The following is a 26,266-nucleotide window of genomic DNA, read 5'->3' on the forward strand; positions in this document are numbered from 1 at the left end:
TGTGTGTGTGTGTGTGTGTGTGTGTGTGTGTGTGTGGGGAGAGAGTTCTGAGAGGAGGAGGAGGAGGAGGAGGAGGGAAGCGGCGCTGCCGAGAAGAGTCGGACACGAATTAGCGCTGTGGTGCTGAGGAGAGAGAATACTACTGTTACTATGACTACTGCTGCTATCTCTCTTACTTCTGCCAAAGATTCACACACTAGTAAAAACGTGTTGTGAGCCGGGATTTAAAGGAGCTGTTCTCAAGGTCAGTGAGGGACGGTGAGGCCTCATGTTTACACTAACTCATGTTTGTGGTGGAGGGTCCAAAGGTCAGAGAGGTGGGCAGGGCAGGGGGGGGGGGGGGGTGTATCCACTGAGTGCTTAGGGAAAAAAAGCCTATATAGTGGAGAAAGGTTATGTTTTTGCACATTTACATAGAAACAAACACCCTCTCTCCCATTCCTTTCCAACAGTTTGCTTAAAGGGATAGTTCACCCAAAATTCAAATTTCACTCATTATCTACTCACCTTCATGTCAACTAAGAGCTGTGAGAATTTTCAGAGTCCTCCGTTCCTTCTCTGAGTTACGGGGGGGTCCGCACAGCAGTATTTGTCCATATAATGGTTGTCAATGGATACCAACTTTCTTTGTCCAAAAAGCCACACCAAAAAACATCCAAATACCTCCATACTGCTCGTCTGTAATGTCCCCCTTGTATTGAAGCCCCGACATGAGAAATTGTTCTGAAAAAAAATAAATAAGTCTATATTTTAAGCTTGTTTGTAGCGGAAGCTCCCAGTGTCTCAGTTCACTGCTCTTCCTGTGTCACTGCAAATCTCGCGTGATTTGCACTGACTGGCAGAACAATTTCTCATGTCTGGGCTTCAATACAAGAGGGACATTACAGACGAGCACTATGGAGGTATTTGGATGTTTTTTGGTGTGTCTTTTTGGACGAATAAAGTTGGTATCCATTGACAACCAGAATATGGACAAATAATGCTGCGCGGACCCCCCCGTAACTCAGAGAAGGGACGGAGGACTCTGAAAATTCTCACAGCTCTTAGTCGACATGAGGGTGAGTGAATAATGAGTGAAATTTGAATTTTGGGTGAACTATCCCTTTAAAATGCTGAGGAAAAAAGGGAGGGGAATAACAGCCTTTAAGTGCTGGGAAGCTGAATAGATAAGATAAAAATAAAGATATACAATAATAATCTCTCCCATAGCAGCTTGAAAGTCAGAGCAGGGGTGAAGATAGGAGGCAAAGTGACAACAACAGAATTATGTCAAAGTGATAACTCATCTGTGTCCTTCACTTTTCATACAAACCTTTTCCCTGTAAAGGATTTGCATGAACCTCGGCATTTTTGTTCCTGAGACAGAGTTCATGTTCACAGCTGTGGTGTCAGACAGAAAAAAGTAGACTGAAAAATATTCAAAGATGAAAATTCCCATGTCTCCCCCTCTCTGGTGTGTATGAAGCCGAATTATAGGATCAGAGAATGAAATGACTAAAACGTGAATATTCTTAAGACATTGCTTTCAGTTCTTATCTTCCTTTCTAATTGAGACTCTCTTGATTTCAGCATTGTTTAGATGAAGGTTGGCAGTGCTGGACACTAAGTGTTATTAAACTGCATTCCTCTGTAGTTGTCAGTCACATTGGTTCAGAGATAATCCAGCTCCACCTGGTTTAGGTCTGAGGCTCCCAGTCCTCTGTAACATCTTCTACACCTCCAACAAACCGCCTCATGTCACTCATTTAGTCCTGAACACTCACCACAGGTCTGAGACCGACCAGAAGGCTTGAGAACCCTTACCACCTGCAACTGATGCTTTCTCCATCTCTTCCGACCAATCACAAACCATTTCCTGTGGCTGCTTCACAATAAAAGCCTGTTGAGTCTTCTACTGTGAAGCAGTGAATGAGTCCAGCAGTAAACTGGGATCACAGTTCACACATACTTCAAACTCATGAGTCATTTAACACACACATTCTACAGACACACACTATGAAGAGCTGTTTCATTGTTCAAGATGTAAAATATTTTATTTTCTGTAAATGATTCTAAATCAGATTCCACATTTATCCCAAAAACAAACATCATCATCACACTCTGTTTACGTCCGATAATAAAAAACAAAACAGCAAAAACAAGGCTTAATGTCGTGTATCTGTACACGTCCTGATAAAACCTCATATGTACATGGCAGCAGGACTCAACTCCACAACACAAAGTGACACGACGGAGCAAAACAAACAAAACAAAACAGAAAAAAAAAAAAAAAAAAAAAAAGATATCGCACACAGATACCTGCAGCCGAAAAAACTAAACAAAAAAACAAAGAAACTGAAGTCAGATGAAGGCCGCAGTGAAACCTGCCCGACTGTTCACAGTCTTTATCCAATCAGAATGCACCGCCGGGACAGGAAACAGAAACAGTGAAACTTTATAATGCAAACAGAGAGCGCTCTGATTGGCAGGTGATGAAGGTGAGGATGAGGATTTTTATGGTAGCTCACGGTGGAGTGATTCTAAACTCTGTTTGTTTTCTTAATTTATGGTACAGATATTTACACGCTGCAACTCCAGACCTTGAACTAACCGTGGACTTAGAAAATAGCTTCATTCAGTAATAAATACAAAAACATCTCTTATTTTACAGGAAATTAACAAAATGCAGGGAGGAGGAAGAGGAAGAAAGCGACTCATGGAATCAAGTATGTTTCTCTGGAAATTTTTTTAAATTAGTTTTCTGTTTTTTTAGTGCAAGTTAATTAATAAACCTCCCTTTGACAACACATCCAGTTATTTCAGTGGCGATTACACTCACATTTACATCTATGCTCATTTACACAAAATATACACACAGAGGACCAGCCTCTTCATTAGCCCCGCCCCCTCACCTGCCAATCGCTCACCTGACCATATTTGTCCCTCCCCACTCTGATATATAAGCTCCCTCACCTGTCATACCTCCATCATTATTATCTCTCTGACCAAACTAGCATTGATCAGTTTTATTTGAATTTCTTCTGATATGAAGTTGGGCCCCGCCCACAGAAGCGGGCGATGGACAGCCAGCTTCAGCACCGAGATATGAGAGAGAGCTGCCAGTGTGTGTGTGCACCAGTGCACGTTCAGTTCATCCATTTGCGGCAGTTGACGGCTCCACAGTGGCACGGGATCTTATGTTGGTCGTCCTCCAGGTCGAACTTGTAGTCGTAGGACAGCTGGTGGAGAGATGGAGAGATGGAGAGAGGGATCAGTCAACTGATGGAGGAGAGACTTTAACTCACTGCAGCTCTCTATGTTGGATATTAAACGTACAGTTGTGCTCATAAGTTTACATACCCTGGAAGATGTTGTAACTGTACCATTCTTTAAGGAGAACATGAGTGATCAGACAAAACAGATTTCTCTTATTTTTAATGGGATTCAAATTTGAGACATCTGGAAATAACACAATCATTAAAAAAAAAAAAAAGATCATCAGAGAGTCTGACTAACAAATGTTTGATGGTACCAGACCGTGGCTTGGTATCAACAGAACCCCTCAATTTCCACTTTTATGAGAACTTGAACTCTGCTGATTGGCTTTCTCAAGTCTTTGGATATCTTTTTATCTCCTTTTTCTGTTTTATAAAGTTGAACAACCTTCTCCCTCAGGACTTCTGACAGTTCTTTTGCTTTCCCCACGGCTCAGAATCCAGCAAAGTGCAGCAATGGATGAAATGTGCAGGTGTTTGTCAAGAGCCCAGAATCTCATTGACTTTTTATACACAGACACTAATTACAAGCATCAAGTTACAGGCGCGGACAGTTCCCCTGAGTAGCCATTTAGACCAGTCTGTGTGTAGATTATCAGGGTAAAACTTTGATGTTAACTCTGAATAAAAAAGTTTTGTTGCATTATCAATTATATTTTTTGAAATGTAGCCAGTATTTCACAAATTCTGCCAGGAAATATAAACTTCTGAGCACAACTGTATCAGACCATGTTAAAGAGGCAACAGCTAAATGCAGCTGAACAGAGACCTGGCTCCATGTCAACCTGCAGCAGGACCTGAGGCTGGAACACAACCAGGCTGAGTTCATTCCCTCATTCCCTCTCCCCTACATCGTGTATATGATCTATTAACTACATCATGTACACGATGTAGGGAACGAGGGGAGGAGAATTCAGACACTACACGGTATTTTCTGAACGTGGTTGCGTCAGCTGATGCTCCAGGTGTTGCTGTGACGGAAGCAGACGCGCCAAGAATCATGTAACAAACCACACATAAAATAAAATAAGAAAAACCGGACACTTGTGGGAACATTTGAGGATGTGATTCTGTGTGGTTGTGTTTCTCAGACAATAAACTGTTGAAATATCGGAAGTTTGGTTTGGTCAACTACTGTTGTGTGTCCCGAATGTGAGCCGTTAGCGGCTCTGTGGCTATTAGCTTAGCTCGTAAACTCGTATTTACTACACATTCTACTACAGATTCTTATTAGATTGATTCAATGCTGCTGTCCAACTCCTGCTGCTCAGGCAAATACGTCTGAGGAGTTTACTGCTAAATAACCTAAAGAAATCGGAGCTAACATGCTAATTGTCTTGCTCTTCTTCTCTGGCAAAACACGACTGCATTGCATTGTGGGATACGGGAGTAGAAAGTAGTGTACATCGCTTGTTCACTCAATTTTGCGGTGCATCGTGGGTTTTCTGTTGTCCACTACATAGTGGAATTCGAACAACACTACAAAATGGCGAACACACTATATAGTTAGTGCACTACATCCGTGATGGGGGAGATTTACAACACAGCCAGTTAGTGAGTGAGTGAGTGAGTGAGTGGTTGTGAGCGGTACCTCTTCTCCTCTCTGGATGCGTCTGCAGGAGCTGATGATGATCTTGTTCTCCTTCTCCACAGACACCACCTCTGTGATGCAGTTGGGAGCACACGAGTGGTTGATGTACCTGAGGATCACACACACAGAGTTCACCTACAGCTCCATGAACAACCATGATACCCAGACCGGTCTGGACCGGTCTGAGCCAGCCTGCTGATGAAGACCAGTGAGTGAAGTGAATGTCAGAACTGGTCTGAGCTGGTCTCACCTGGCAGGTCCTCCAGTGATGGTGGCGTCGATCACGAAGTCGTTGTCGATCCGAAACATGTACACACCACGGTTCTACACACACATACAGATAAATCAGTGTAATGTGTTGGAGGTTATGATCCTGTAGACTACATGATGTGTGTGTGTGTGTGTGTGTGTGTGTGTGTGTTACCTGTGACTCATACAGCCTCTCCTTGCGATTGGCCACTTCACTCCTGATGATGGTACCAATGTACTCGATGACCATGGTGCATTTCTCAATGTCTCTGGCAGCGTACAGACCCAGACCCTACACACACACACACACACACACACACACACACACACACACACACAGTCAGTGAGCTGTCCGTCAGTGGGAGCCGGTGTTGAGCCGGTCCTGTGGTTCTGGTTCTGGTCCTCACCTGGATGCGGGAGCGGGCCAGGTAGACGTTGGTCTTCCACTCGGCCTTCATGCGTCTGTACTGCGCGGACTTGGAGTGGCGTCCCTGGTGAGCTCCGGCCACCGTCTCCCCTGGAGACAGGGAGATGACACCGGGGATCAAACCCACGATGGAGCCCACTGAGCCCTGACAGCGGGGGGCCACGCTGGTCAGCAGGTTGGGTCTGCAGGGAGAGAGAGAGTTAGTGAGGAGGAGATGGAGAGCAGCAGGATGATCAGTGTGAAGGCCGTTAAACACAGAGTCTGGTTTTTCGTCCCAAATTGCTGCACCTTAAAAAAAAAAAAAAAACCTTGTGTTGTGTCGATCATGTTCATACATTGAGTCTGAAACGTTCGTCCATCATTAAAGTTTTCAGAACAGGTTCAATTTTATAGGTTTTTCGCAGTGATCATGATCATCTCAGGAGTGGATGGACACAAGATTTTCTTTTTCCTTTTTTATTTCTCGACAAGTGAGACGACCACAACGTCATCCTCACTGCGTCAAGACTTCTGTCTCCCTTTCTGAAGTTTGGAACAGAAAATAAAAACATATGCAAATAAAACGCATCGGACTCAGTGTGCAAGTTGTCTGTGTGTAATGATTTGTTGGATGATAGATTAAAAAAAAACGGATACGAAAAAAACAGTAAGTGTGCAAGGACCTTAACTGTAACCTCCCTGAGCTGGTGTATGAGAACACATCCCTAAACATTCAGTTCACTTCACAGGAGCAGGAGAAGCATCAACAAGCTGAACAGAATGTTTCATATCTTCTATCCTGTAATCATGGCTCAGACTCAGACTCCACCTGCTGGTCTGAGGGAAGATTTCACTCCCTCCTCTGGTCCTGTCTGGTGATGCAGTTCAGCCTGTCAGTAACAGACTGGTTTAGCCCCTGTCTCTTCAAGGCCACTAGCCTGGGTCTACCCATGATGCCGTGCACACAATTTTATTTACTCTGCAAGTCAGTCTGGAAACCATGGACCCAATTTTTCCCTCAACGAAGAGAGCCAATCACAGAATGGGGGAGGGGGCAGCAAGATGATGACGACACACTGAAGCTACTCCACCGAAGCGCTTTACCTTTCAATGCAGCATTAGAAAGTGTTTTAAGTAGTTAAACAGCAAGTTTATTTTGAAAAAAGAGCAACGTTTAGTGAGTGGAGTTCTGTCACTCTACATACGTCATCGGGTATGATTGATACGATTGGCTATAAGCTACATACGTGCAGACGCTTTTGACATTTGTAGCGCCCAATAAACAGCTCTGGGCTTTTGTGAAACACGCCTCAAATACGGAAAAAAGTAACGGGTGGTTCCCAGACCGAATCTCAATCGACACTGAGATGAGGTCTGGTGTTAGCCAGGCTGTTCTTAAATATGTCTGAAGCATGTGAGAGGTGCATACCAACAACAAGCTCAGAGACACAGGTCACAGTCTGCAGTCTGGGGCTGGAGCCACAGAACCACTGAAACAGGGATGTGAACTCAGTGATCGTACTGGGATGTGGGTTAAAACAAGGGAGCGCTAAGAAGGGCTGGTCTAAGCTCGCTTCCATTTGAGCCCTGAGTGGTTGGTTTGCAATGAGAACGTCATCGACTCAGCAGCCGGCACAACTGACTCAAAAAAACGAATGTTGTGATGTTCCCTGGTTGTTTTCCCTGGTTATACTCCTCCTTCCAGGTAAGGTTCCTGGCCGATGCCAGAATAGCTGGTTCCAACGTGGCATTTGTTTACAACTTACCGCTTGGGACTGTTACCATGGGAACACAAACGACCCAAAAGAAAAATGCAATGTGTTGACTGACTTTAAATGAAGTATAAAACTAAGATGAGGATGAGAACACCTTAAGGTAACCATAGAGAGAAGCTCCTGGACTCAGTCAACAGACAGATGACAGACTGTCAGGACTGATCTATGATCAGCTGAGACAGTGACGTTACCTCTTGATCTGAACGGCTTTGGGCTCAGAGCGGGCCGAGCCTGTTGGGTTGAAGGCCAGAGGCCACTCCATCAGAGGGTTCCTGCCGTACCGAAAGGTGTACCGATCACAGGCCTCCACACCTGGCAACTACACACACACACACACGGGTCAGTCTGAATTTAGATTTAGTATCTGAATGTGTGTGTGTGTGTGTTTTACGTACAGACTCTATGATCCTCATGACGGCAGATGAGGTCAGACCGAACAGATCTTCTCCTTTGAGGTAAACTGGGAAGAGCTTCAGAGTCCCGTTGGAGGATCTCAACTGTGATATTGGTTCTAGTACCTGGTCCCACACCGCTGCAACACACACACAAACACACACTGATCAACATTTACTCCAATACTGCATTTACATTTATATGTTATTTATATGTTTTATATGCTGCTTCATTCTTCAACTCATCATCAGGGCCTGAGCACTGAGGTGACACGGACCCAGAGGAGCATCAGATTGTCTAAACTGACCCAAAACTTCTTCACATAAGTCCCTGCTTTTAAAGTTGAGGAAAATTAATGAAATTTGGTAAACACACTGTTACTTATAATGATTACTGTGAACACTTCACAAACCTTTACAGGTTTCCTTTCAGAAATTGCCAACTCAACAAGACTGGACAAAGGATGATTTACAAAGAGATGGTTTTACTGGTGATGGAAAAAAATGTATCAAATATAAGAGTTAAATTCTCAATTCAAAATGAATAATTTCCTGGTTCCTGACCAAGTGGCCTTTTTGCTTTGAGTTTACACCAGTGTGAAAAATATTCAAATAACAACATGAAAACACCCAAAAGAATCTATAATTATGAGGATAATTCCACAACATAATACACACCAGTAACACTGACTTCAATGACTAAAGTCCTCCCTGTTTTTACCTTTAGGTGATTGTCCGGACAGTATGAGGTCATCGTATCCTTTCTCCACTACCTTCACTTTAAACAGCGGCTGACCCTCCTCATCCTCGATGTAGCACATGTACTTGCAGCGCCTGGAGTGAAACACCAAAATAATGATTAGATGTGTGTGTAAGGTGTTAAACTGTCTAATAATAAATAAGGTAATCAAATAATAAATAAGGTAACCAGGTAACCAAATTCATTTGATCTGTCAGAGATAATGTTATTCATAGGTCTTGAGGGAACTACATAGGGTGTGTGGTTTGAGGCAATGAGAGTTTACTTGTTGCTTTGGCGCATGCTCCAATAGATGCGGTTGGCGTGGTAACCGACAGGGAAGATGGCGGCCTTGTTGTGGAAGGCCTTCATCTGCTGAGGGAGGAGCCTGCCGATGGCGCGGAACAGCAGGCTGCCGATGCGGAAGGTGTGCTGGCGCTCGCTGCGCTGCACCACGGCGGCGATCTGTCGCGCCTCGTCCCGCTGCACGTACACGCGGCGGAACACGGCGAAGCAGCGCAGCTCCGAGTCGTACGGGTCACAGGCCACCATGGCCATGGGGTCAGGGATCGGCCCCGGGGTGGAGGACGGGGAGCCGCTGGAAGACCGGTCCCCGCTCAGAGACACCGTTCTGGGCTTATGGAGGTGACAGAGCATCGTCTTATCCTGGAGGGACACAGATGGTGAGAGGGACTTTTTAACGTGCGTGTGAAGTCATTTAGAGTTAGTTACCTTTTTTCCCCTTCTTTTTTATTGTGAAATACAAGGAATAACACAGTGGACATACATTGATGTATACACAAATGTGTGAACAAGGTGTGTGTGTGTAATTAAGGTATAATATATAATGGTTGTAATAGTGATAGCAGTAATAAAGAAATAAATGAATGAATAATAATAGTATAATAATAATATCGGTCATAATAATAATAACAGTATTAATGGTATTAAAAATAACAGTTGTGAGAGCATTAGCTAGACAGCAATAATAACAGAAATAACAGTGGTGATAATAACAGTAACTAGAAAATTTCCTCTGGGGAAATTTTGAAAGGCCCACGGGGCTACTGCCGGTTTTGCCATCTCTGTCAACATGGGAATCAAACCCACGATCATAAGGTCAAGACAGAGCTGACACATGATCATCTTTCTATAACCACTGATATGGAGGAGCTGTAATCACATTAGGTTAACTTGTGTGTGTGTGTGTGTGTGTGTGTGTGTGTATAATCACATGAAGTTACCTGTGTGTGTTAGAGTGTGGGAGAGGAGGGCGCGCTTCCGCGCGCATTTGTATGTTACCTGTGTGTTTTGATGTGTGTGTGTGTCTGTAACTGTAATCACATGAAGCTGGCTCTAGAGTCTGTGTGTGTGTGTGACTATGAGCTGCATCCTGTGTCAGTCTGATTTAGCTGTGTCTCTGTTTATAAACATTTAAACGAGCGCCAGGTGGATTGTTTATGAAGTTAACGAGCTCTGGCCTAAGAATCACAGAGGTTACCACGGCGATAGGGGCCCCCTCAGGCTGAGACAGACAGAAACGTGGAGAAAAAGAGCCATTTTCTGCCTCTGCACCGGTCTCACATTTAGGCTTACTGTGACAAAACGGTAGCTCCTATCAGAACAAAACACAGATCAACGTTGCTCTAAGGACTTCCTGAAAAATGTGGTACGATTTGGTATTTCTACAGTAAATATTTTGGAGACGCTGGCAGTTTTAAAACATCGGTCCGTTCTGCTTCTCTCAGAAAATATTTGTATTGGAGTCAATGAGGAGCAGAGACAGACGTGGCCGCACTCAGAGGCTTATTCTGTAAATTCTGTAAGTCTCTCTGATATTTTGAGCACATGATATGAGAGATAACAAGTTTTTCTTACAAATTCTGAAAAATTCATGTGTGTAGAGTGTAAATTGTGGCCGGGCCAAGTGTGGAAAGAGAAAAAATCTGGAGTTTTTCTGGCCTCTATCCCACTCTAATCGATGATGTCACGCGCTCTGACACGAACATTCTGTGCAATACACACCCATTAAAATCTCATAATTTCTCCAAAAATGATCATGGTCATTGAACAGGGATTGATCAAAAACTATATGACCTATCAAAACGTGGAGTCTGTCTACTGTTTAAAGTTTAAATGGAGTCTCTAGGTGAAAGTATGCCTGAGCAGTAGACGTTTGTTAAACTCCAATGATTGGTCTTTTTCACTCTTTTTTTTCCGCCCGTCCCATTGACTTCAATGCAAAAAAAAAAAAAATTGTTGAGAAAAGTAATAGCACACCGATCCCGATCAAGCCGCACGTTTTGATATATAATTTGTCCTGCAACTTGACTAGTAGCGAACCGAAAATCATCTGGAAGATGAAAAAAAATAACTAGGAAAAAATCCACACAATAACAGTAGTGCCCGGGCTTTGACCAGTAGCTGTTGGGACCAGTGCCCGGTGCGATGGCCCGTGGCCCTAATAATTCTAAAAATAAGAACGTGGTTGGAAATTTTGAATGAAAAAAAAGGAAAATTAATGAAACTGTTGAGAGCGAAAGAAAGAAAGAAAGAAAGAAAGAAAGGGAAATGGGGCCATTTTGTCACATTAGGATGCATCGAGTCAATCTGATCGGCAGGACATTGGCCCGTGGTGGCCAGACTTAGTTACCTTGAAGAAGGTGCAGTGAGCTTGCAGTGCGCAGGTGAAGTGGTAGGTGTTGGTGCAGCGGAGGCGGTTGCAGCCGCACGTGGCTCCGGAGTGTTGACAGTGAGCGCAGCGCAGAGTCAGGCCTCGTCTCAGAGCCAGCTCCACGTTGATGAGGGCACCGGCCTGAGTCTCGTACACCTCGCTGGACCACAGAGCACAGTTCAGGTGGACCTAAGACATAGAGACACAGACGGATGATTACCTTGGGCTCTGCTAGTCCTGACTAGCAGCAAAGAGACTCTGGACTCTGGTCCAGACCTGAGGTCGGCGTACTCACCCACAGATCCAGGTCCAGGTTCAGCAGTCTGGCTGGTCCGTCCGTCCGTCCGTCTCCCTGCTGGTGACAGAAGCAGCACTTCCTCTGGTCTTTGGGTAATGGGTCGGGACGAAGACACACCCCTAACTTCTTCAATAGTATGTCCACTTCCTCATCCGTTGGCATGGCAACAGCCTCGTTAGGGATGCAAGGACCCCTGGATAGAAAGAAAGAGGGATAATGCTAACTTGCTAACCAGCTAAGTGTGATGTTTAACAACTAATGATGTCATTGTGATGCTAACCGGCTAAAGGTGATGCTAATGCTCCAGCGTCTCCAGCGGCAGCTCTTCATCTTCTTCACAGGCCGAGACAGGTCGTCCCCACCTGGGACCGCACGGGGGCGGGGCTTCAGCTTCACCTTCACCTGTAAACCAGTCAACCAATCATCACCCAGCTGTCCAAATATCACTCTTTGATCATTCAGTCAGTAGCTGGGTTTCTGTTATCCGGTTATTACCAGACTTAGACCGGTCAAAATGTCTGGTGAAAATATTCCCTCTAAGCACAATTTGAAATATACAACAATAGGCTATTTCCACATGTCATTTTATTTAAAAAAGAAAAGAAATAATCATATTTTTATGAATGTGTAGGCCAGGCCTATGTGGAATGAAACTTTTTCTTTTTTCATGTGGAACTAAAAACTAAACGCATTATTTAGTCTGACAAAGCTGCACGGTGCAGTACGACAACAATAGTGAGAGAGGTCGGACATGTCGAAACAAAACAAATGTTAAAAACTATTTTCTGAAACCAAACCGGTCTAAGGAGAAGGATTATTCTGAGACTGAGCAATCTGAAATCACAGAGATGGAGGAGTTAGTACACATGTTGGTAGAACAAACTATTTTGTTGTTGTTGTTGTGCGCGATGTACAGCTGCCGATATGAGAAGAGTTTTTTTAATTGCTGGTTTACTTGGTGTGAAATGTTCTCACTACACGCACAACTTTTCCCCCGTTCATCAACTGATCCGTGGGGATCACGCATCATCAACGCACCACTAAAAAGACAATAAACTGACAAGCCTTGATATCATTCTTATATAGTCTGCAGATCAGTTTTCATTTCAGGCTCAATAAATTCAGATCATATTTGACCAGAACTGTAAATTGAAACCCTGGTCAGTAGCCACACCCACCTTCAGGCTGTCCATACGGGGCCGAGCCTCCATGGTGATGGCGGCGGCGGGGGGGAAGGAGAGCGCTGGTAGGGAGGAGGAGGAAGAGGAGGTGGGGGTTGGCGAGGGGGGGATTTGGGGGAGGGAGTGTACGGCGATGGAGGACATGTTGTTGCTGTAGTGGTGCTGCACTACGGGGGGAGGAGGCAGGGCGGGGACCACTGCCTGAGGATGAACAAGAGGACAGACATTATGTCATCAACTGGTCAAGACAAACGGACGTCCTCTGTCTACAACAGCTCATCTCCATCATGTGCTCTCACCTTGTTTCCATGGTTTCTGCTCTGGAGGTCAGATGTGTAGAGAGAAGAGCAGTTTGGACTGCAGAACACCAGGCTGGATCCTGGTCTAGACTGTCCCTCCTGTAACACACACACACAGAGTGACTTCCTGTCCGAGCCTGTGGTATCATAGTTTCACCTTATCTTAAAGGACGATTCTGGGCAAATTCAACCTGGAGCTAATAGTTCCCTAATATTTTAGGTATAAAATAATGAAACTGAAGATTTTCTTTTGAATTGCTCCTGTGTCAGCTTTCTTGAAGTGAACAAACCCCTCGGTGTATGTTTGAAGCCATATGACACTGTCTGGGATGTAAACACAGACAGAACTACTGCAGAACAGGAGATTTTAAAAAGAAAATCTTCAGATTCATTCTTTAAGAACTAAAATATAAGGAAACTATAGCTCCAGGTCGCATTTGCCTGAAATCGTCCTTTAAGAGTGGGCTGTTCAGTCTCACCTGTTTCAGTTCTTTGATGATGCGGACTTCATTTCCCAGCAGCACCTTGCAGTGGCTGCAACACTGAGGCCTGGTGGTGGCAGCAGTGGGGCCACCATGTTGGCTGTAGTCCATCCTGACACCTGGCAGGAAAACACAAACACACAGGTTGGAGTGAGTTGTGGATCTCAAACACACAGAGGAGGCAACAGAAGAACAGAGGAGTGTGTACAGACCGGTGTGTCCTGCAGCAGCTGCTGGTCTCTGCTGTCTGCTGCCTGCTGCGCCCTGCACACACAATCATCATCATCAGCCACCAGTTTCTAACAGAGGTGTCAGCTCTTCTCTCTCTCTACAATGACTTTGAATATGTCTGGAAGAACGTGAGCTCCAACCTGTGGCAGTGGAACTCGTACTCCAGCCAGCAGGGCCAGAGAGCTGCGCTCGGGGCCGGCCAGCTGGCTCAGCTGGTAGTCCACAGGGACAGGGACACGCAGCAGCTCGGCCACCGCCGCCATCACGCCTGCAACGTTCTGGAAACACACAAGCATCGTCAGGAGGGAGGGGCCGCTTATGACTCAACATCGTAGGCTTTTAGCTGCAATACAGACCTATTGTACATATACGAGTCCTGTTTACATGTTTTAATCACATACATTTAATTTTCCTTTCACTTAAAATTAGGACCGGGACTTTAACGCATTAATTACGATTAATTAATTACACAAAAATTAACGCATTTTAATCGCACTTATTTTAAAAAATGAATTTTTTTTTTTTCTTCTCACGTGTGTCTACGTGCGGTGCGCCCGCACGCGAGAGAGGCGGCAGTTTGAGAGGCTGACTGGCAGAGATGAGAGCTGGTGAAACGCTAGCATGGTTATTTAAAACACCATCTCTGATCTCTGCCTGTGTGATTGGTTACTGAGTTTTATTAATGTTTACATCAGGCTGAGTTCAACAAATCAGTTTATGCTACTGTCATTTAAGTAGCCTAGTTAAATACTACAGTAATCATCATAGTGCATTGGAAGGAAAGACCATTTAATCTGTATGTATCAAATATTTGCATTTCTAGTCTGTTGGTCTTGGTTAAAGCAGAAGTGAGTGATCCGGTCGTTTTCGCTAATGCTGCGTTCCAGGCAGGCTTTTGAAATCATAAATTACAGCTTCAAGTCACAACTTACGACTTTGTAGCGTTCCAGGCAACCCACTCGTGTTTTTCCGACCTGTTTTACCGGTGAAAGTCACTATAACGGCCACTCGTAACTTCCGACCCGTGAAATTGTACCAGTACGTCTTTTTGTACAGTCTATGTACCAGATCGAACTGGTATGACTTCACAGGCCGGAAAAAAACGAGTTTCCTTGAACGCACCATTACAGTCCTCATCCCTACGTCACCACATTCACGGCGTCCCTTGGCTGCACACACAGCCCTGCATGCCGTTCTCTCTCCTCATTGGATAAAAACTGTAGGATACGATAAATGTTTTCTCCTCGGCTCAGAGCAGAGCAGAGGGACTGAGAGACCCGTGATTCAGACCAAACACTCTATGTAAGTGATTGCTGTCGGAAGATATAACTATTTAAGACTTATATTAACACAAATATATCACTCACTTCTGCTTTAAGTACCACCTTGAATGCTTAATGGTATACTAAAATCCATGTGGAAAAAAAAATGCTTCTCACTGTTCTCAGGTCAAATATTTATATGCGATTAATTGCGATTAATTAATTACAACGCCTCTAATTAATTCGATTAATTTTTTTGGCCCTACTTAAAATCAATATGACAATAATATATTTCCATCACTAATATGACTATAAATAAGCCTTCTACTTCATGCTTACCTGAGCTGCCACGGGGTTCAGGGTTATTGCTATGGTAACCAGGTCAGTGTTAGAGCAGGAGGGAGGACCCTGATGGTTAGGCTCCACCTTCACTTCCTGTTTCACGGCAGTCCCTGGACACACACACAAACACACAACCAAAAATATGTTTTTAATTCTTGCAGCACATCAACAGAAAAACAAATTCTGCTGCATTCACACTGATCCCAGGTCAGTTTACCACTGCTGGTCCCACAAAAAAACATCTCAACAACCACATCTGGAGCCCTGTGATGCTCCCTCCCCATGACTGACCTTTTCCCCAGGCACAGGGTATGATGGGGATGGGGGGCGAGGGGCAGGGCGACGGCACCTCCACTTTGATGAAGGAGAGGTCGGGGTACCTGCTGACCTCCATGTCCGCCACGCTCTCCGGAGAGGACGATGGGACGAAGCCGTCTGGGCTCTCACACCCAGAAGACTCCTGGTCCCTAAGAGGAAAACACACGGGGAAGACCAGTCAGTGGAACAGAAAAAAACTGTTCTTTATGTCTTCTGAATATTCTAATGATTTCCCCTTCAACAGTTGGATTTCAGATAATAATCCTGTAAAATTCAATATTCATGTGTCCAATTAAACTGTTCCTCATCATCCTCATGATGAAAAACTGAAAAATAAACCCTCACTGTGAAGCTCCACATGAATATTGTACCTGAGCCCATGGTTTTAGTTATCAGTTCAATGCTCTATATCTATATATACATCTAATTTGTTTTGTGTATGTTATTTGGAACATTTCCAACACAATTTGACCTTTGAGTCCTCAGGGTGTCAGTGGGCGGGGTTTACCTGAGTTCCTCCTGGTTGTTGTGGGGTGGTGTCGGTAGGGAGGCGGGGACGTCCACCGTCTTGGAGGCTTGGTTTAAAGCCAGAAGATCCTCTCCTTTCTGCTTTAGACCTGGTACAGTTTTCACAGACAGAATGACTCCTGTTGCATCCGGTCCCAGGGGGAGGGAGAGTCCAGGATGAGAAGATGAAGAAAAAAAATGCTGTTAGCGGCTTTCAGACATATTTCTTTCCAACTAACTGTACCAAAGTTCCATTTACTTGTAACCTCAATAGTAGCAGGATAAGTAGTGTTCGATCCTATACACAACACACAGTGCTGCAGTGACTATCAGCTGATCAGAGTGTGTTTAATGATACTACTGCTTTTATTGATACTGTTTATCAGAGTGGTATTTTAACGGTGCTCTTGACGATGCTTTTTAAGGAGGAAAAAACATGAATTGCTTTATTATGGAACATTTAATTATATTGTTTTTTTCTTGCTTGAAATAAAAAAGATCAAGCATGATAGTAATAATGATGAATGAACATTAATGGGAAGTTAAATATCGTCTTAATCTCCACATGTGGACACAAGAAGAGCATCAGAGCAGGAGCTCCAGAGGCTTTGTGTTGTCTTACCCTCATGCTCAGTGATCTCCTTCCTGGCCAGCTCCTCTGTCGTGGCAAAGCCGTTTACCAGCTTCTGCCTGGCGACAGGCGGGGGTGTGGGGGGCAGGGAGGCAGGAGGTGTGGGTGGGTTACTGAGGTTGTTCTGCTGGAGGAGAGAAAGAGAGATAGAGAGATTTTAAATGACAAAAAAAAGGCATAGCAGACAGTTAACAGGATAAATACTGTATTGCACCAGTAATGCAGTTTTATGGTAGTACTGCCGAGGGAGTAGAAGTACGTGTATGTGGCAGTGAAGCAGTAGTACCTTGTATATGAGCTGGGAGTAGTAGTCAGTGACTCCGTCCAGGCAGCCGTTACCAAAGGAGCCGGTCAGTCTGGAGTCTCTGCCCAGCACCGAGCTGCCGTACGGGGGGAACAGACTCAGATCCACCCTCAGAACCGGCTCCATGAGGGGCAGCACCGACAGCTGGGTGGAGGGGGGGGTCCATAATCAATACAGATAACTACTCGTCAATAATGTTGATTTTAGACCGGATGGGAGCGGTTGGTGTACCTGTCTGATGAGTGGGTCAGAGGAGGGGGAGGAGCGGAGTGTCTTCTCCTCCTCGTCCTTCTTCCTCCTCTTACACTTGGGAGGAGCTCGGTCCTTTTCAGACCGGGCCGGTCTCTTACAGCGCTGAGTCTTCTTCTTGCCAGAGGGGTCCAGCTGGTCTGGACCTAGGCTTTCCATCATGACCTAGAGGACCACACAGTGGACAACGTTAACCCTTTAACTATTGTGAACTGAGATGTTTTCAGTGGAATGCTGTTGTTGTTACAAGTTATAGAGCAGGGGTGTCAAACCCATTTTAGTTCAGGGGCCACATACAGCACAGACTTTCAGCTCTGTTCGCAGACAGAGAGGGGACTAATCATTCACACTCATTCACAAATCCAATGATACGTCGGAAAGCAAGTATGGCTTCAGTGTCTTGCCCAAGGACACTTGGGCTGCTTTTTTGCTACAAAATAAAGCTGTTTATGTCCTCAATTCACCATCCCGTTCACAGTAGCAACACTGGCTGTGTCTGCAGCGCCCCCTGCAGTGCCCCCTCCCCCTGCCTGTATTTTGTTGTGCACGTGGACGTTTCTGGGAGAAGAGCGAGAGAGTCTGTCAGGGTTTCCCGCAGCGCTTTCCTGTTAAGGCGGCCGCCTTAACAACAATGAGCTGCCGCCTAAACTAACGTCTTAAAAAAATTAAAATGTAGCGATATTCCTCCAATTGTCAGATGGAAAGCATGTACAGCCTTGCTACGTGATTACTGGTACTGTCTAATGTTTGTGCTCCGTACCAATGTACGGTACTTGGTTGTGCGTTAAATAAAAAGTGAAAGTGAAGTTTTCATTACATGTTGTTTAGTTGGTTAGATGTTATTGTAGTGGTTCTGTCATCTGACAGCTGGTCACAAAAACAAAAACTCCTTCTCACCATGTTACTATGGGAACCAGGCCTATCCTCCTCCTCGGACCGGACGCTCTCATTGGACAGCTGGCGGCGGGCGGTGTGTGTGGCCTGGCCGGTGGGTGACGGCGTGGGGGTGGGGGAGGATTTGTCTTTCAGCAGGTGTCTGAGCAGCTCCTTCCCCCCATCTCCGTCTTTACTCCCCCCCTGGAGGGGTGAGAATCTCTCGCCCCCGGTCTCCTCCATCTTCACTGAGTGACCTCCGCAGGCTCCTGCCTCCTCCCACTCCTCCTGCACGGAAGATGGAGGCACAAAATCAAACCCTGCACCACCAAAACACAATCAGTCAAGCTATTGATTATAGATCTACCGACCTTGACCTCCAGTCGAGCTGCAGACAGGTAGCCTCTCTGCTGGGCCGCACAGCTGACCGACAGCTGCCTCTCCAACTCCGATGATGGCGCCAGACTGGAAAAGACATCTGAATGATCCAGGCTGCCCCGGGTGGGAGTGGAGCAGGACGTGTCGGAGACCGCTGGGGTGGACGGGGCTGTGATGTCATCAGAGTGGGAGGACAAGGGCGTCCTGGCTCTGGCGTCGTCGCCGTCCTTCTTCCTGCTCCTCCTCTTCTTTGGTTTGTCGTCGGGGATGATGTCAGAGTACAGCTGCATGAGGGAGGCTTGACCTCCGGAGGAGGAGCAGGGGAACGAGGGGGTGAGGGGCGTCGACGGCGAGGAAGAGGAGGAGTCGTGTCCGAATCGGTGACCCTGACCCTCGGGATGGGAGGGGGCAAATCCTGCAGGGCCTAAAACAGCAGGGCGTATCTGGACTTGGGCTGAGGGCCCAGCAGGACCCGGGAGCCTCAGTCTGGTCTGGAGTTTGGAAGCATCCATTGGGGGTCCGTGTTCAGGCAGGACCCGGCCTCGCTCAGGCTGGGGGAGAACTCCGGGGTGCAGCGGTCCTGAGAAGCCCTGATGGAGGCCCACCTGCTGAGGGAATGGTGCCCCCACCTGGCCCTGGTGCTGGAGGGGAGGTCTGGGGGCAGGGGGGGACTGAAGGAAGTCCTGGGGCAGCTCGGAGCTGAAGAAAGGCATCTGTGATAGACCGTCCCCCCCTGGGGCAGGTGCTGGCCCTGCGGGACCTCCAGGCGCAGAGGCCCGGACCGCAGCTGGAGGCATGGCTGGGACTCCGGCCCTGGGGCCCATGGGGCCCATGGGGGCTCCCAGCAGGCCTTGCTGCTCCAGCTCCAGCCTCTGCTTGAGGAGCCGCTGTCGCTCCACCTGAGGGCAGAGGAGGGACAGAGTAACAGCCGCGTCTGTGCCGGCGGTTGCCATGGTGAGGCCGGTGGGAAGCGTTACCTCCTGCATGAGCTGCACCCTCTGCCTCTCCTGCTGCTCCCTCAGCCTCTCCCTCCGCTCCCTCTCCTGGAAGCCTTCACTGAACGGGTTGTTGTCGTCAAACTTCACCTGCAGGGGAGGGACACAGATTCTCTCCAGTTTCATTTGAAATTAACTGACATTGATTGATTGATTGATTGACAAACTATTCATTGTGAATCACTAGTACAGAATAGAAAACCTTGATCAGGCTGACATGCACTGTGCCTTGCTTTCCTTATAACGTTACTTGAAGCTGAGTTAAAGCTCAATAAGCGTTTGATAGTCATTAGCAGGGACGCTCCGATAAAATTTTATTTCATTTCATCTATTGAAATATTTTACATATGTTTTGATCCATCAAACGGAATTAACTTGTGTTGCCATATATTGGTTATATTTGTTTGTTCCTGATGGAGCATGTAATGTTTAATTAAAGCAGAAGTAAGCGATATATTTGTGTTAATATAAGTCTTAAATAGTTGTATCTTCCGACAGCAATCACTTACATAGAGTGTTTGGACTGAAACACGGGTCTGTCAGTCCCTCTGCTCTGCTCTGAGCCGAGGAGAAAACTTTTCTCGTATCCTACAGTTTTTATCCAATGAGGAGAGAGAACGGCATGCAGGGCTGTGTGTGCAGCCAAGGGATGCGCCTGAATGTGGTGACGTAGGGACGAGGACTGTTATGGTGCGTTCAAGGCAACTCGTAACTCGTGTTTTTCCGACCTGTGAAGTCGTACCAGTTCGATCTGGTACGAGTTCACGGGTCAGAAGTTACGAGTGGCCGTTATAGTGACTTTCACAGGTAAAACAGGTCGGAAAAACACGAGTGGGTTGCCTGGAACGCTACAAAGTCGTAAGTTGTGACTTGAAGCTGTAATTTACGGTTTCAAAAGTCTGCCTGGAACGCAGCATTAGCCAAAACGACCGGATCGCTTACTTCTGCTTTAAGTTACATGTTACTCAAATAAAAAGTTGTGGTACTTAAAGAAGTAAAACCATTTGTACTGAAATAAATAAATACAAGATCTTCAAGTGGTGCACAAGGCTAGATCCTAAATACAGGACATAGAGGATTATTATTCTCCCGATTTCTGTGATCAGTTATCAGTTGGGATTGGAGCATCCTTGGTCATTAGTGTGAAAATGAATCTTCTTTATGCAACAAGCTGACAGATCTGCAACTATGTTGAGAGCTGTGAACATATGAATTGAAGAGTACATTGTAACATCAATAACAATGCTCTCCAGGTGAGTTAGTGTACCTGATGTAACTCTGCTGCTGCTCCGTTGGGCCCCCCAGCCCCAGCAGGGCCCCTGGGGCCCATGTTGAAGCCTGGTGTTGGAGGAGCGAGGTTAGGCACCATGACCTGGGGCGTCTGGTTGTGTGGGGAAGCCTGGGGGGCGGTGGGCAAGGTGGGGGCCATCTGACGTGGCATCCTCTGTCCCATTACCCCTGGAGCTCCCGGCCCCGCCGTCCAACCTGGAGGGACGTTGGGCACCAGGCCCGGGGTGGGGCCACCCGGGTGGGGATGCATGGGCGACATGGGCTGGGGCAGCGGGGGCTGGGGGATGGGGGGCGCCCCTGCCGGCAGCATGGGGGGAGCAGCTGGTGGTTGTTGCTGCTGCAGAGCTCTCTGCTGCTGCTGCTTGGACCTGTAGTCATCAATCAGCTCCGCGTGGTCCTTCTGCTGCTTCCGGATCTGGACACAAACATCACACAGTCAGTCAGTTATAAAGCCTGAATTCATTCATTCATTCATTCATTCATTCATTCATCTATTCATCCGTTTCTTTTTTCCTCTGTCTAGCTCTAACTTCCTGTTCAGCTTCATCATTTTCATGTAAGATCTTCATGAATACTAATTTTCTGTGTGAAGTTGTGTTCATGTTTCAGGCCCAGAGGTTCTAGTTGAGTCCCAGGTGTTAGTCTACCTGTTCTAGCTGTTTCTGGACCGTCCCCTGCTGTTCGGTGATGTAGCGGATCTGGGCGACGTCATCCTCTGAAAAGGCTCGGCCCGCCTTTTTGGCCGTCCTCTGCTTGGCTGACAGCGCTTTCTTAGACTTGCGATGGGCGGCGATCTGGTCCTCCAGGAGGCGCTGCTGCATCTGCAGGAGCTGCTGCGTCTCCCCCAACCACTCCTCATACTGACGCCGCTGAGACTCGTCTGCGGAAAACATGAGGTTTCACTTCCTCTGGGTTATGAGGGGTTAGGGAGGAGCCAGGGTGGGCTCGAGCTCAGCGAGTTATTCCATCACAATTAGTCTGGAGCCAAATAGGGTCTGTATGAAATCAATACCTGAAGCTTTAAGTCTCAACCCGGAAGACTTTCATTTAAACGCTGAGTCACTGTTTATCAATAACTGAGTAACATGATAGAGACTGAGATATTCTGTGGCTGAGAGAAAAATGATAGCTAAAGTGTGATGGTATGTTTTAGGACGTATTCACACCTGGTTCGTTGGGAGCAGTTGTTTCCGAAACAGGGAGCGCTTCACCTCAAATATCAGTTTGTTTGGTCATATGTAAACACAGCAATTACGCCTGAATGTGGAACAAAACAAGTGGGCCGAGATCACTCGCTTCTATTTGAGCCCTGAAGCGGTTTGTTTGCTGTGAGATCGTAATCGACAGAGCAATCGACACAGCACACAACATGCTGCTGCTCTTCAATGGTTCTCAACGACCAGACTTTTTTTTTTTGGCTGTATTCAGGTCAGATTTCAGGCCCGTTGAGACCTCTCTTCCATGGTTTTTATTTTTCCCGGGTAACCTCCTCCTCCTCCTCCTTCCAGGTAAAATTTCTGACCAATAAGAGAACAGTTGGTTCGCGCAAGGCATTTGTTTACAACTTTGGACCGCTTGGAACTGTTACCCTGTGAACACAAACTACCCAAAAAAGGATGCAACAATTGTATCGGTTTAGTTGCTAAATCAAAACAAAGCAAACGAACCACAGGTGTGAACACGCTCTTAGATTCCATGTTGACGCCTCATACGGCTGCAGTCAAGCTATCCACTACAGGAAAAATACGTTTGCTCAGTGATACATCAAAAACTTCTGAGTGAGATGTTTTAGTCTAGAGGTGCAATGGATCAATAACCTCACGGATCGGATCGTTTCACGGTTTTGAGTTTTTTTTAATTCCCCGTTCATTGTTCCCACACTACACGCACAGCTTTTTTTTTTTCCATCAACCAATCCGAACGGTTCATGGATCGTCAATGATCCCTTTTGCACCACTACTTTGGGTCTCTAGTCTTCTTTCTCCCAATTATTCTTTTACAAAGCTTTAACTTTGAAGGGAGTTCTTGAAATGTATTTAGATAGCCCCTTAAAATTAACACCTATCGCATTTTCGAGAGGGTCCAACATAAAACACACAACAAATACAGACAAAACACAAAGGCTCTCATATATCCATCCGCCCAAAACCCCTAAACCCCCTCCATCCACCACACCACCCAACATCACACACAGCATAGACACAGTACACACTATAAAACAATACAGAGCCATACTGTACTACACAATACACAGAGCTACACATTTCCATCATCTGTTGTCAGTTCTGATATCTGATCATTTCCGAGTTGTTTTTCAATACTCACTGACAAAGCCCGGGCCAAAGCTGGGGGGGTTGGGCCGCACCAACTGAGTGTTCACTTTGGTTTCCTGACAGAGGAAGAGGACAGTGAGACGGCAGCAGACACAGGAGAGAGGAGACAATGAGGACCATACGTACCTGTCCAACCAGCTGTGGAGGCTGAGGGGCCACCTCTGGGGCCGGGGGCCCTGGTGCTGGAGGCTGTGGAAACCTGACAGTGACACACACACAGGGACACGTTTCTGTTACACTGAAGCAAACAGGAGTTTAAAACATCCATGATCACACAGTAGAGAAACTCTTATGTTGGCATCAATACACTAAATTAGGGATGAAGCCATCTGAACCATTGATATTAAAGGTCCAGCGTGTAATATTTGTCAAGGTTTACTGACTAAATCTGAATATAATACCCATGAATATAATTGTATAAGTGTATAATCACTATAAAATAAAACGTTTGGTTTTCATAGCCTTATAATTCTCAGGAGGGGTGAGTGCAAGCGAGCGAATGAGTGAGTTATCAATCTTAGAATCTGAACGCTAAATATCACGCTTTTCCCCCCATTTTACGCACTGGACCTTTAAAATGCATAATTTATCTGCTGAATGAACAATGAAAAAAGTTATTAAAATTATGTGAATTCAATATTGAACTTGTGTGTAAATTTTCTTGTTCTTGTTTTGACAGTAAAAGATTTTTGTTCACACACACTCCACCTTCACAGGGCAGAGGCGGGGGGGCCGTACCTGTTGATGACCATGGGGTTGAGCGCCAGGTTGCCCTGGGTCATCACCTTGTTGATGCCCTTCAGAGCCACCATCTTAGCCTTCATGATGGGGTCAGAGATGGAGTCAAAGTCTGCTGCACGCGCACACATACAGAAAGGACAAAAAGATGAAACCAGAAACAGCATCAACAGGAGTGAGGGTTCAGGTCTGTCAGAGCTCACGTCTTACCCATATTGGGGAACAGAGTGTCTGAGGTGGACCTCTGTCTGATCAGGGCCTGCATCTGTTTCTGCTGCTGCTGCTCCTGACGCTCCTGGTCCAGGAGGTCCTGCAGGATGAGAGGCTGTTCCTCAAGAAGCAGTGGCCTACCTTTGTTCTGGGATTGATTCTGGGGGAAGCCGGTCTGGTTCTGGGTGGATGGTCCTGGGTGTAGAGGCTGGGTCTGGGGGTTTAGGACCAAGTGAAGAGGAGGGGGTTGAAGGGGTAGAGGGTGAGGTGAAGCAGGGACGCCCTGAGGAGTGAGACTGGGGTGAGGAGACACCGGGAGAGCCTGAGGGTGGGGGGTGAGTAGAGCTGAGGGGGAGGGTCCAAAGGGTCTCTGCTGCTGCTGCTGGAAGACAGACTGTTGCCCTGGAGACAGGATAAAACCGAGGAGGCACAGAGATAAGAGGATGAGACAGGAAGACAGGAGGAACATTTCTGGTTAAACTTCAGCTCCTCAGACCACTAATCAAACAACAGAACGTACCTGCAGTGGGGGGGTGAACCCTGGAGACCACACCCGATGATGAAACCTGGACCTGGAGAGCTGACAAAGCCCCTGAACCAGAACCAGAGTCCTCCAACTTCTCCTTGAGGGAGGTATGAACAAGTTATTCAACAAGATCATCTGAAAACTGCACAATTCATTGGATAAATGTTTTTTCTTTATTCTCTTTTCGTAAGAATATCGGTCATATATTATTTTGTATCCTACTTGTTTATAGCATCGAAAACCAGAGGATGACACATGGTGGATATTGTTAAGGTGTCTTGTAATCCCATGTGGGATTGGCCAGACACAGAAATATAACTAACTAATAAATAACTGATAAACTAACTAATAAATAAATAACTATAATCTTGTTGTCTTTAATAACTGAATGAACAGATCACCAATAATCTAAATGATCAGTAGGGCTGGGACGATATGCTTTTCTCCCGATTCGATTCTTCTACGATTTTTTGGATGGCTATTCGATTAAAATTGCGATTCTACGGTATTGCCGATTCTCTCGATTTTTAGTCTGCATTTTTAACATTTAAACCTAAACCCTTTTCAAAACCTGTACTCTCTGTATGTAAAAAAGGCTAACAAATGCACATTGCACAATATTTTAAAAAATTCAAAAAATAAAAAAATAAAAAAATTCAAACAAAAAGAAATTTTCAAAAGAAAAATTGATTTTTGAAAAAAAAAAAATCGATTCAAAAATCGTCAAAAAAGATATCGTGATATTTATGTGAATCGATTTTTTTCTCCCACCCCTAATGATCAGTACTAATAACTAACAAAAGAGATGGTCCTACCTTGGTGAGAAGAGTGGAGGAGCTGAGTGCCTCAGTGCCTGAAGCTCCAGGATCTCCTGGGTGTCCAGAAACTCTAGTGATGGTTTGTGTCTCTTCTGTCTTGACGATGTCCTTCACTTCCTGTTTCACCTGCTCCACAGAGAACATGTGGATATCTGTCTTTCTGGACCCAGCGGCTCCGTCCTTCTCCTCCACGGGCTCCAGGTCAAGCTCCTCGTTGAACATGTCCTTCTTGTCTTCGAGGTTGAGCTCGGGGTCGGCGTAGGCAATCAAGTCAAACTTCCCCGACAGCAGGAAGTCATCCAGGTGGAGGTCGTTAGGACCCAGATCAAGGTCCTCTTTGCCTGGAACAGAGGTCCACATTAGGGCTGTCAGTTTTTAGAAAAATGAGGTTCGAACGATTATTGAATGACCCGTAATTCGTTCGGATATATTCGAATATTACCCCCCCCCCCCCCCCCCGCAGCCGCAGCACACACAGTCGCGGTGTTTTATTTTGAAAATTGACCGGATACTCTCGTTGTTTCATGTTTGACTTCCTGCCCAGCTTGATGCGAGTGCTCGCGGCTCTCACACAAAATAGACCAGACGCTGCACGGCGCGAGCCGGCCGCGGAGGTGCACGCCGCGACACCACACCAGCGGTTAATATGGGCACAGAAAGTAAACTGGCTCCGCTTCTCGGCTGTTCGCGCGCGGCCCTTCCGCGTCCGGTGGACGTTCCGCGGCGATATGCAGGCACCGGGCACTGCAGCCAAAGACGGTAAATAGAGTATCTTTGCTGCAGCCTGCATATCGAGCAGGTCATTAATGCTCGAATACGAACTTTTCCCCCCACATTCGAACGAATATTCGAATGTCGAATAAAAAGTGACAGCCCTAGTCCACATGAGTCAGACATTTTCTTCTGACTCATTTATTAGAT

At 46.1% G+C, this 26,266-nt stretch overlaps 2 protein-coding genes across 2 annotated transcripts in view; both read right to left on the reverse strand.

Moving 5' to 3' along the window:
- LOC311003559 (protein NLRC3-like) overlaps window positions 1-26,266 on the reverse strand; it is a gene marked incomplete at both ends in the record, with an annotated part of 385,386 nt that overhangs the window by 277,166 nt on the left and 81,954 nt on the right. The gene's annotated exons all lie outside the window — the stretch shown is intronic.
- The window catches only part of LOC311003453 (histone-lysine N-methyltransferase 2C-like), an 81,474-nt gene continuing 57,227 nt past the window's right edge, over window positions 2,020-26,266 (reverse strand). Inside the window, exons 46-79 of the mRNA XM_083995220.1 lie at window positions 25,343-25,686; window positions 24,522-24,624; window positions 24,002-24,403; window positions 23,792-23,906; window positions 23,180-23,252; window positions 23,046-23,109; window positions 21,368-21,600; window positions 20,698-21,135; window positions 19,413-19,520; window positions 18,429-19,334; window positions 18,082-18,345; window positions 17,167-17,349; window positions 16,918-17,079; window positions 16,623-16,758; window positions 16,002-16,110; window positions 15,467-15,642; window positions 15,173-15,285; window positions 13,712-13,849; window positions 13,553-13,604; window positions 13,338-13,459; window positions 12,859-12,957; window positions 12,557-12,760; window positions 11,659-11,780; window positions 11,376-11,571; window positions 11,060-11,269; window positions 8,693-9,072; window positions 8,389-8,501; window positions 7,671-7,807; window positions 7,467-7,594; window positions 5,502-5,703; window positions 5,270-5,386; window positions 5,096-5,169; window positions 4,846-4,954; window positions 2,020-3,218 (exon numbers count right to left, since the gene is read on the reverse strand). Coding sequence (XP_083851346.1) covers window positions 3,126-3,218; window positions 4,846-4,954; window positions 5,096-5,169; window positions 5,270-5,386; window positions 5,502-5,703; window positions 7,467-7,594; window positions 7,671-7,807; window positions 8,389-8,501; window positions 8,693-9,072; window positions 11,060-11,269; window positions 11,376-11,571; window positions 11,659-11,780; window positions 12,557-12,760; window positions 12,859-12,957; window positions 13,338-13,459; window positions 13,553-13,604; window positions 13,712-13,849; window positions 15,173-15,285; window positions 15,467-15,642; window positions 16,002-16,110; window positions 16,623-16,758; window positions 16,918-17,079; window positions 17,167-17,349; window positions 18,082-18,345; window positions 18,429-19,334; window positions 19,413-19,520; window positions 20,698-21,135; window positions 21,368-21,600; window positions 23,046-23,109; window positions 23,180-23,252; window positions 23,792-23,906; window positions 24,002-24,403; window positions 24,522-24,624; window positions 25,343-25,686 — 6,425 coding nt within the window. The 3' untranslated portion in view covers window positions 2,020-3,125. The remainder of the gene's footprint in view (window positions 3,219-4,845; window positions 4,955-5,095; window positions 5,170-5,269; window positions 5,387-5,501; window positions 5,704-7,466; window positions 7,595-7,670; window positions 7,808-8,388; window positions 8,502-8,692; window positions 9,073-11,059; window positions 11,270-11,375; window positions 11,572-11,658; window positions 11,781-12,556; window positions 12,761-12,858; window positions 12,958-13,337; window positions 13,460-13,552; window positions 13,605-13,711; window positions 13,850-15,172; window positions 15,286-15,466; window positions 15,643-16,001; window positions 16,111-16,622; window positions 16,759-16,917; window positions 17,080-17,166; window positions 17,350-18,081; window positions 18,346-18,428; window positions 19,335-19,412; window positions 19,521-20,697; window positions 21,136-21,367; window positions 21,601-23,045; window positions 23,110-23,179; window positions 23,253-23,791; window positions 23,907-24,001; window positions 24,404-24,521; window positions 24,625-25,342; window positions 25,687-26,266) is intronic.

Source organism: Trachurus trachurus (genome assembly GCF_905171665.1).
Source record: "Trachurus trachurus genome assembly, chromosome: 20".
NCBI lineage: Eukaryota > Metazoa > Chordata > Actinopteri > Carangiformes > Carangidae > Trachurus > Trachurus trachurus.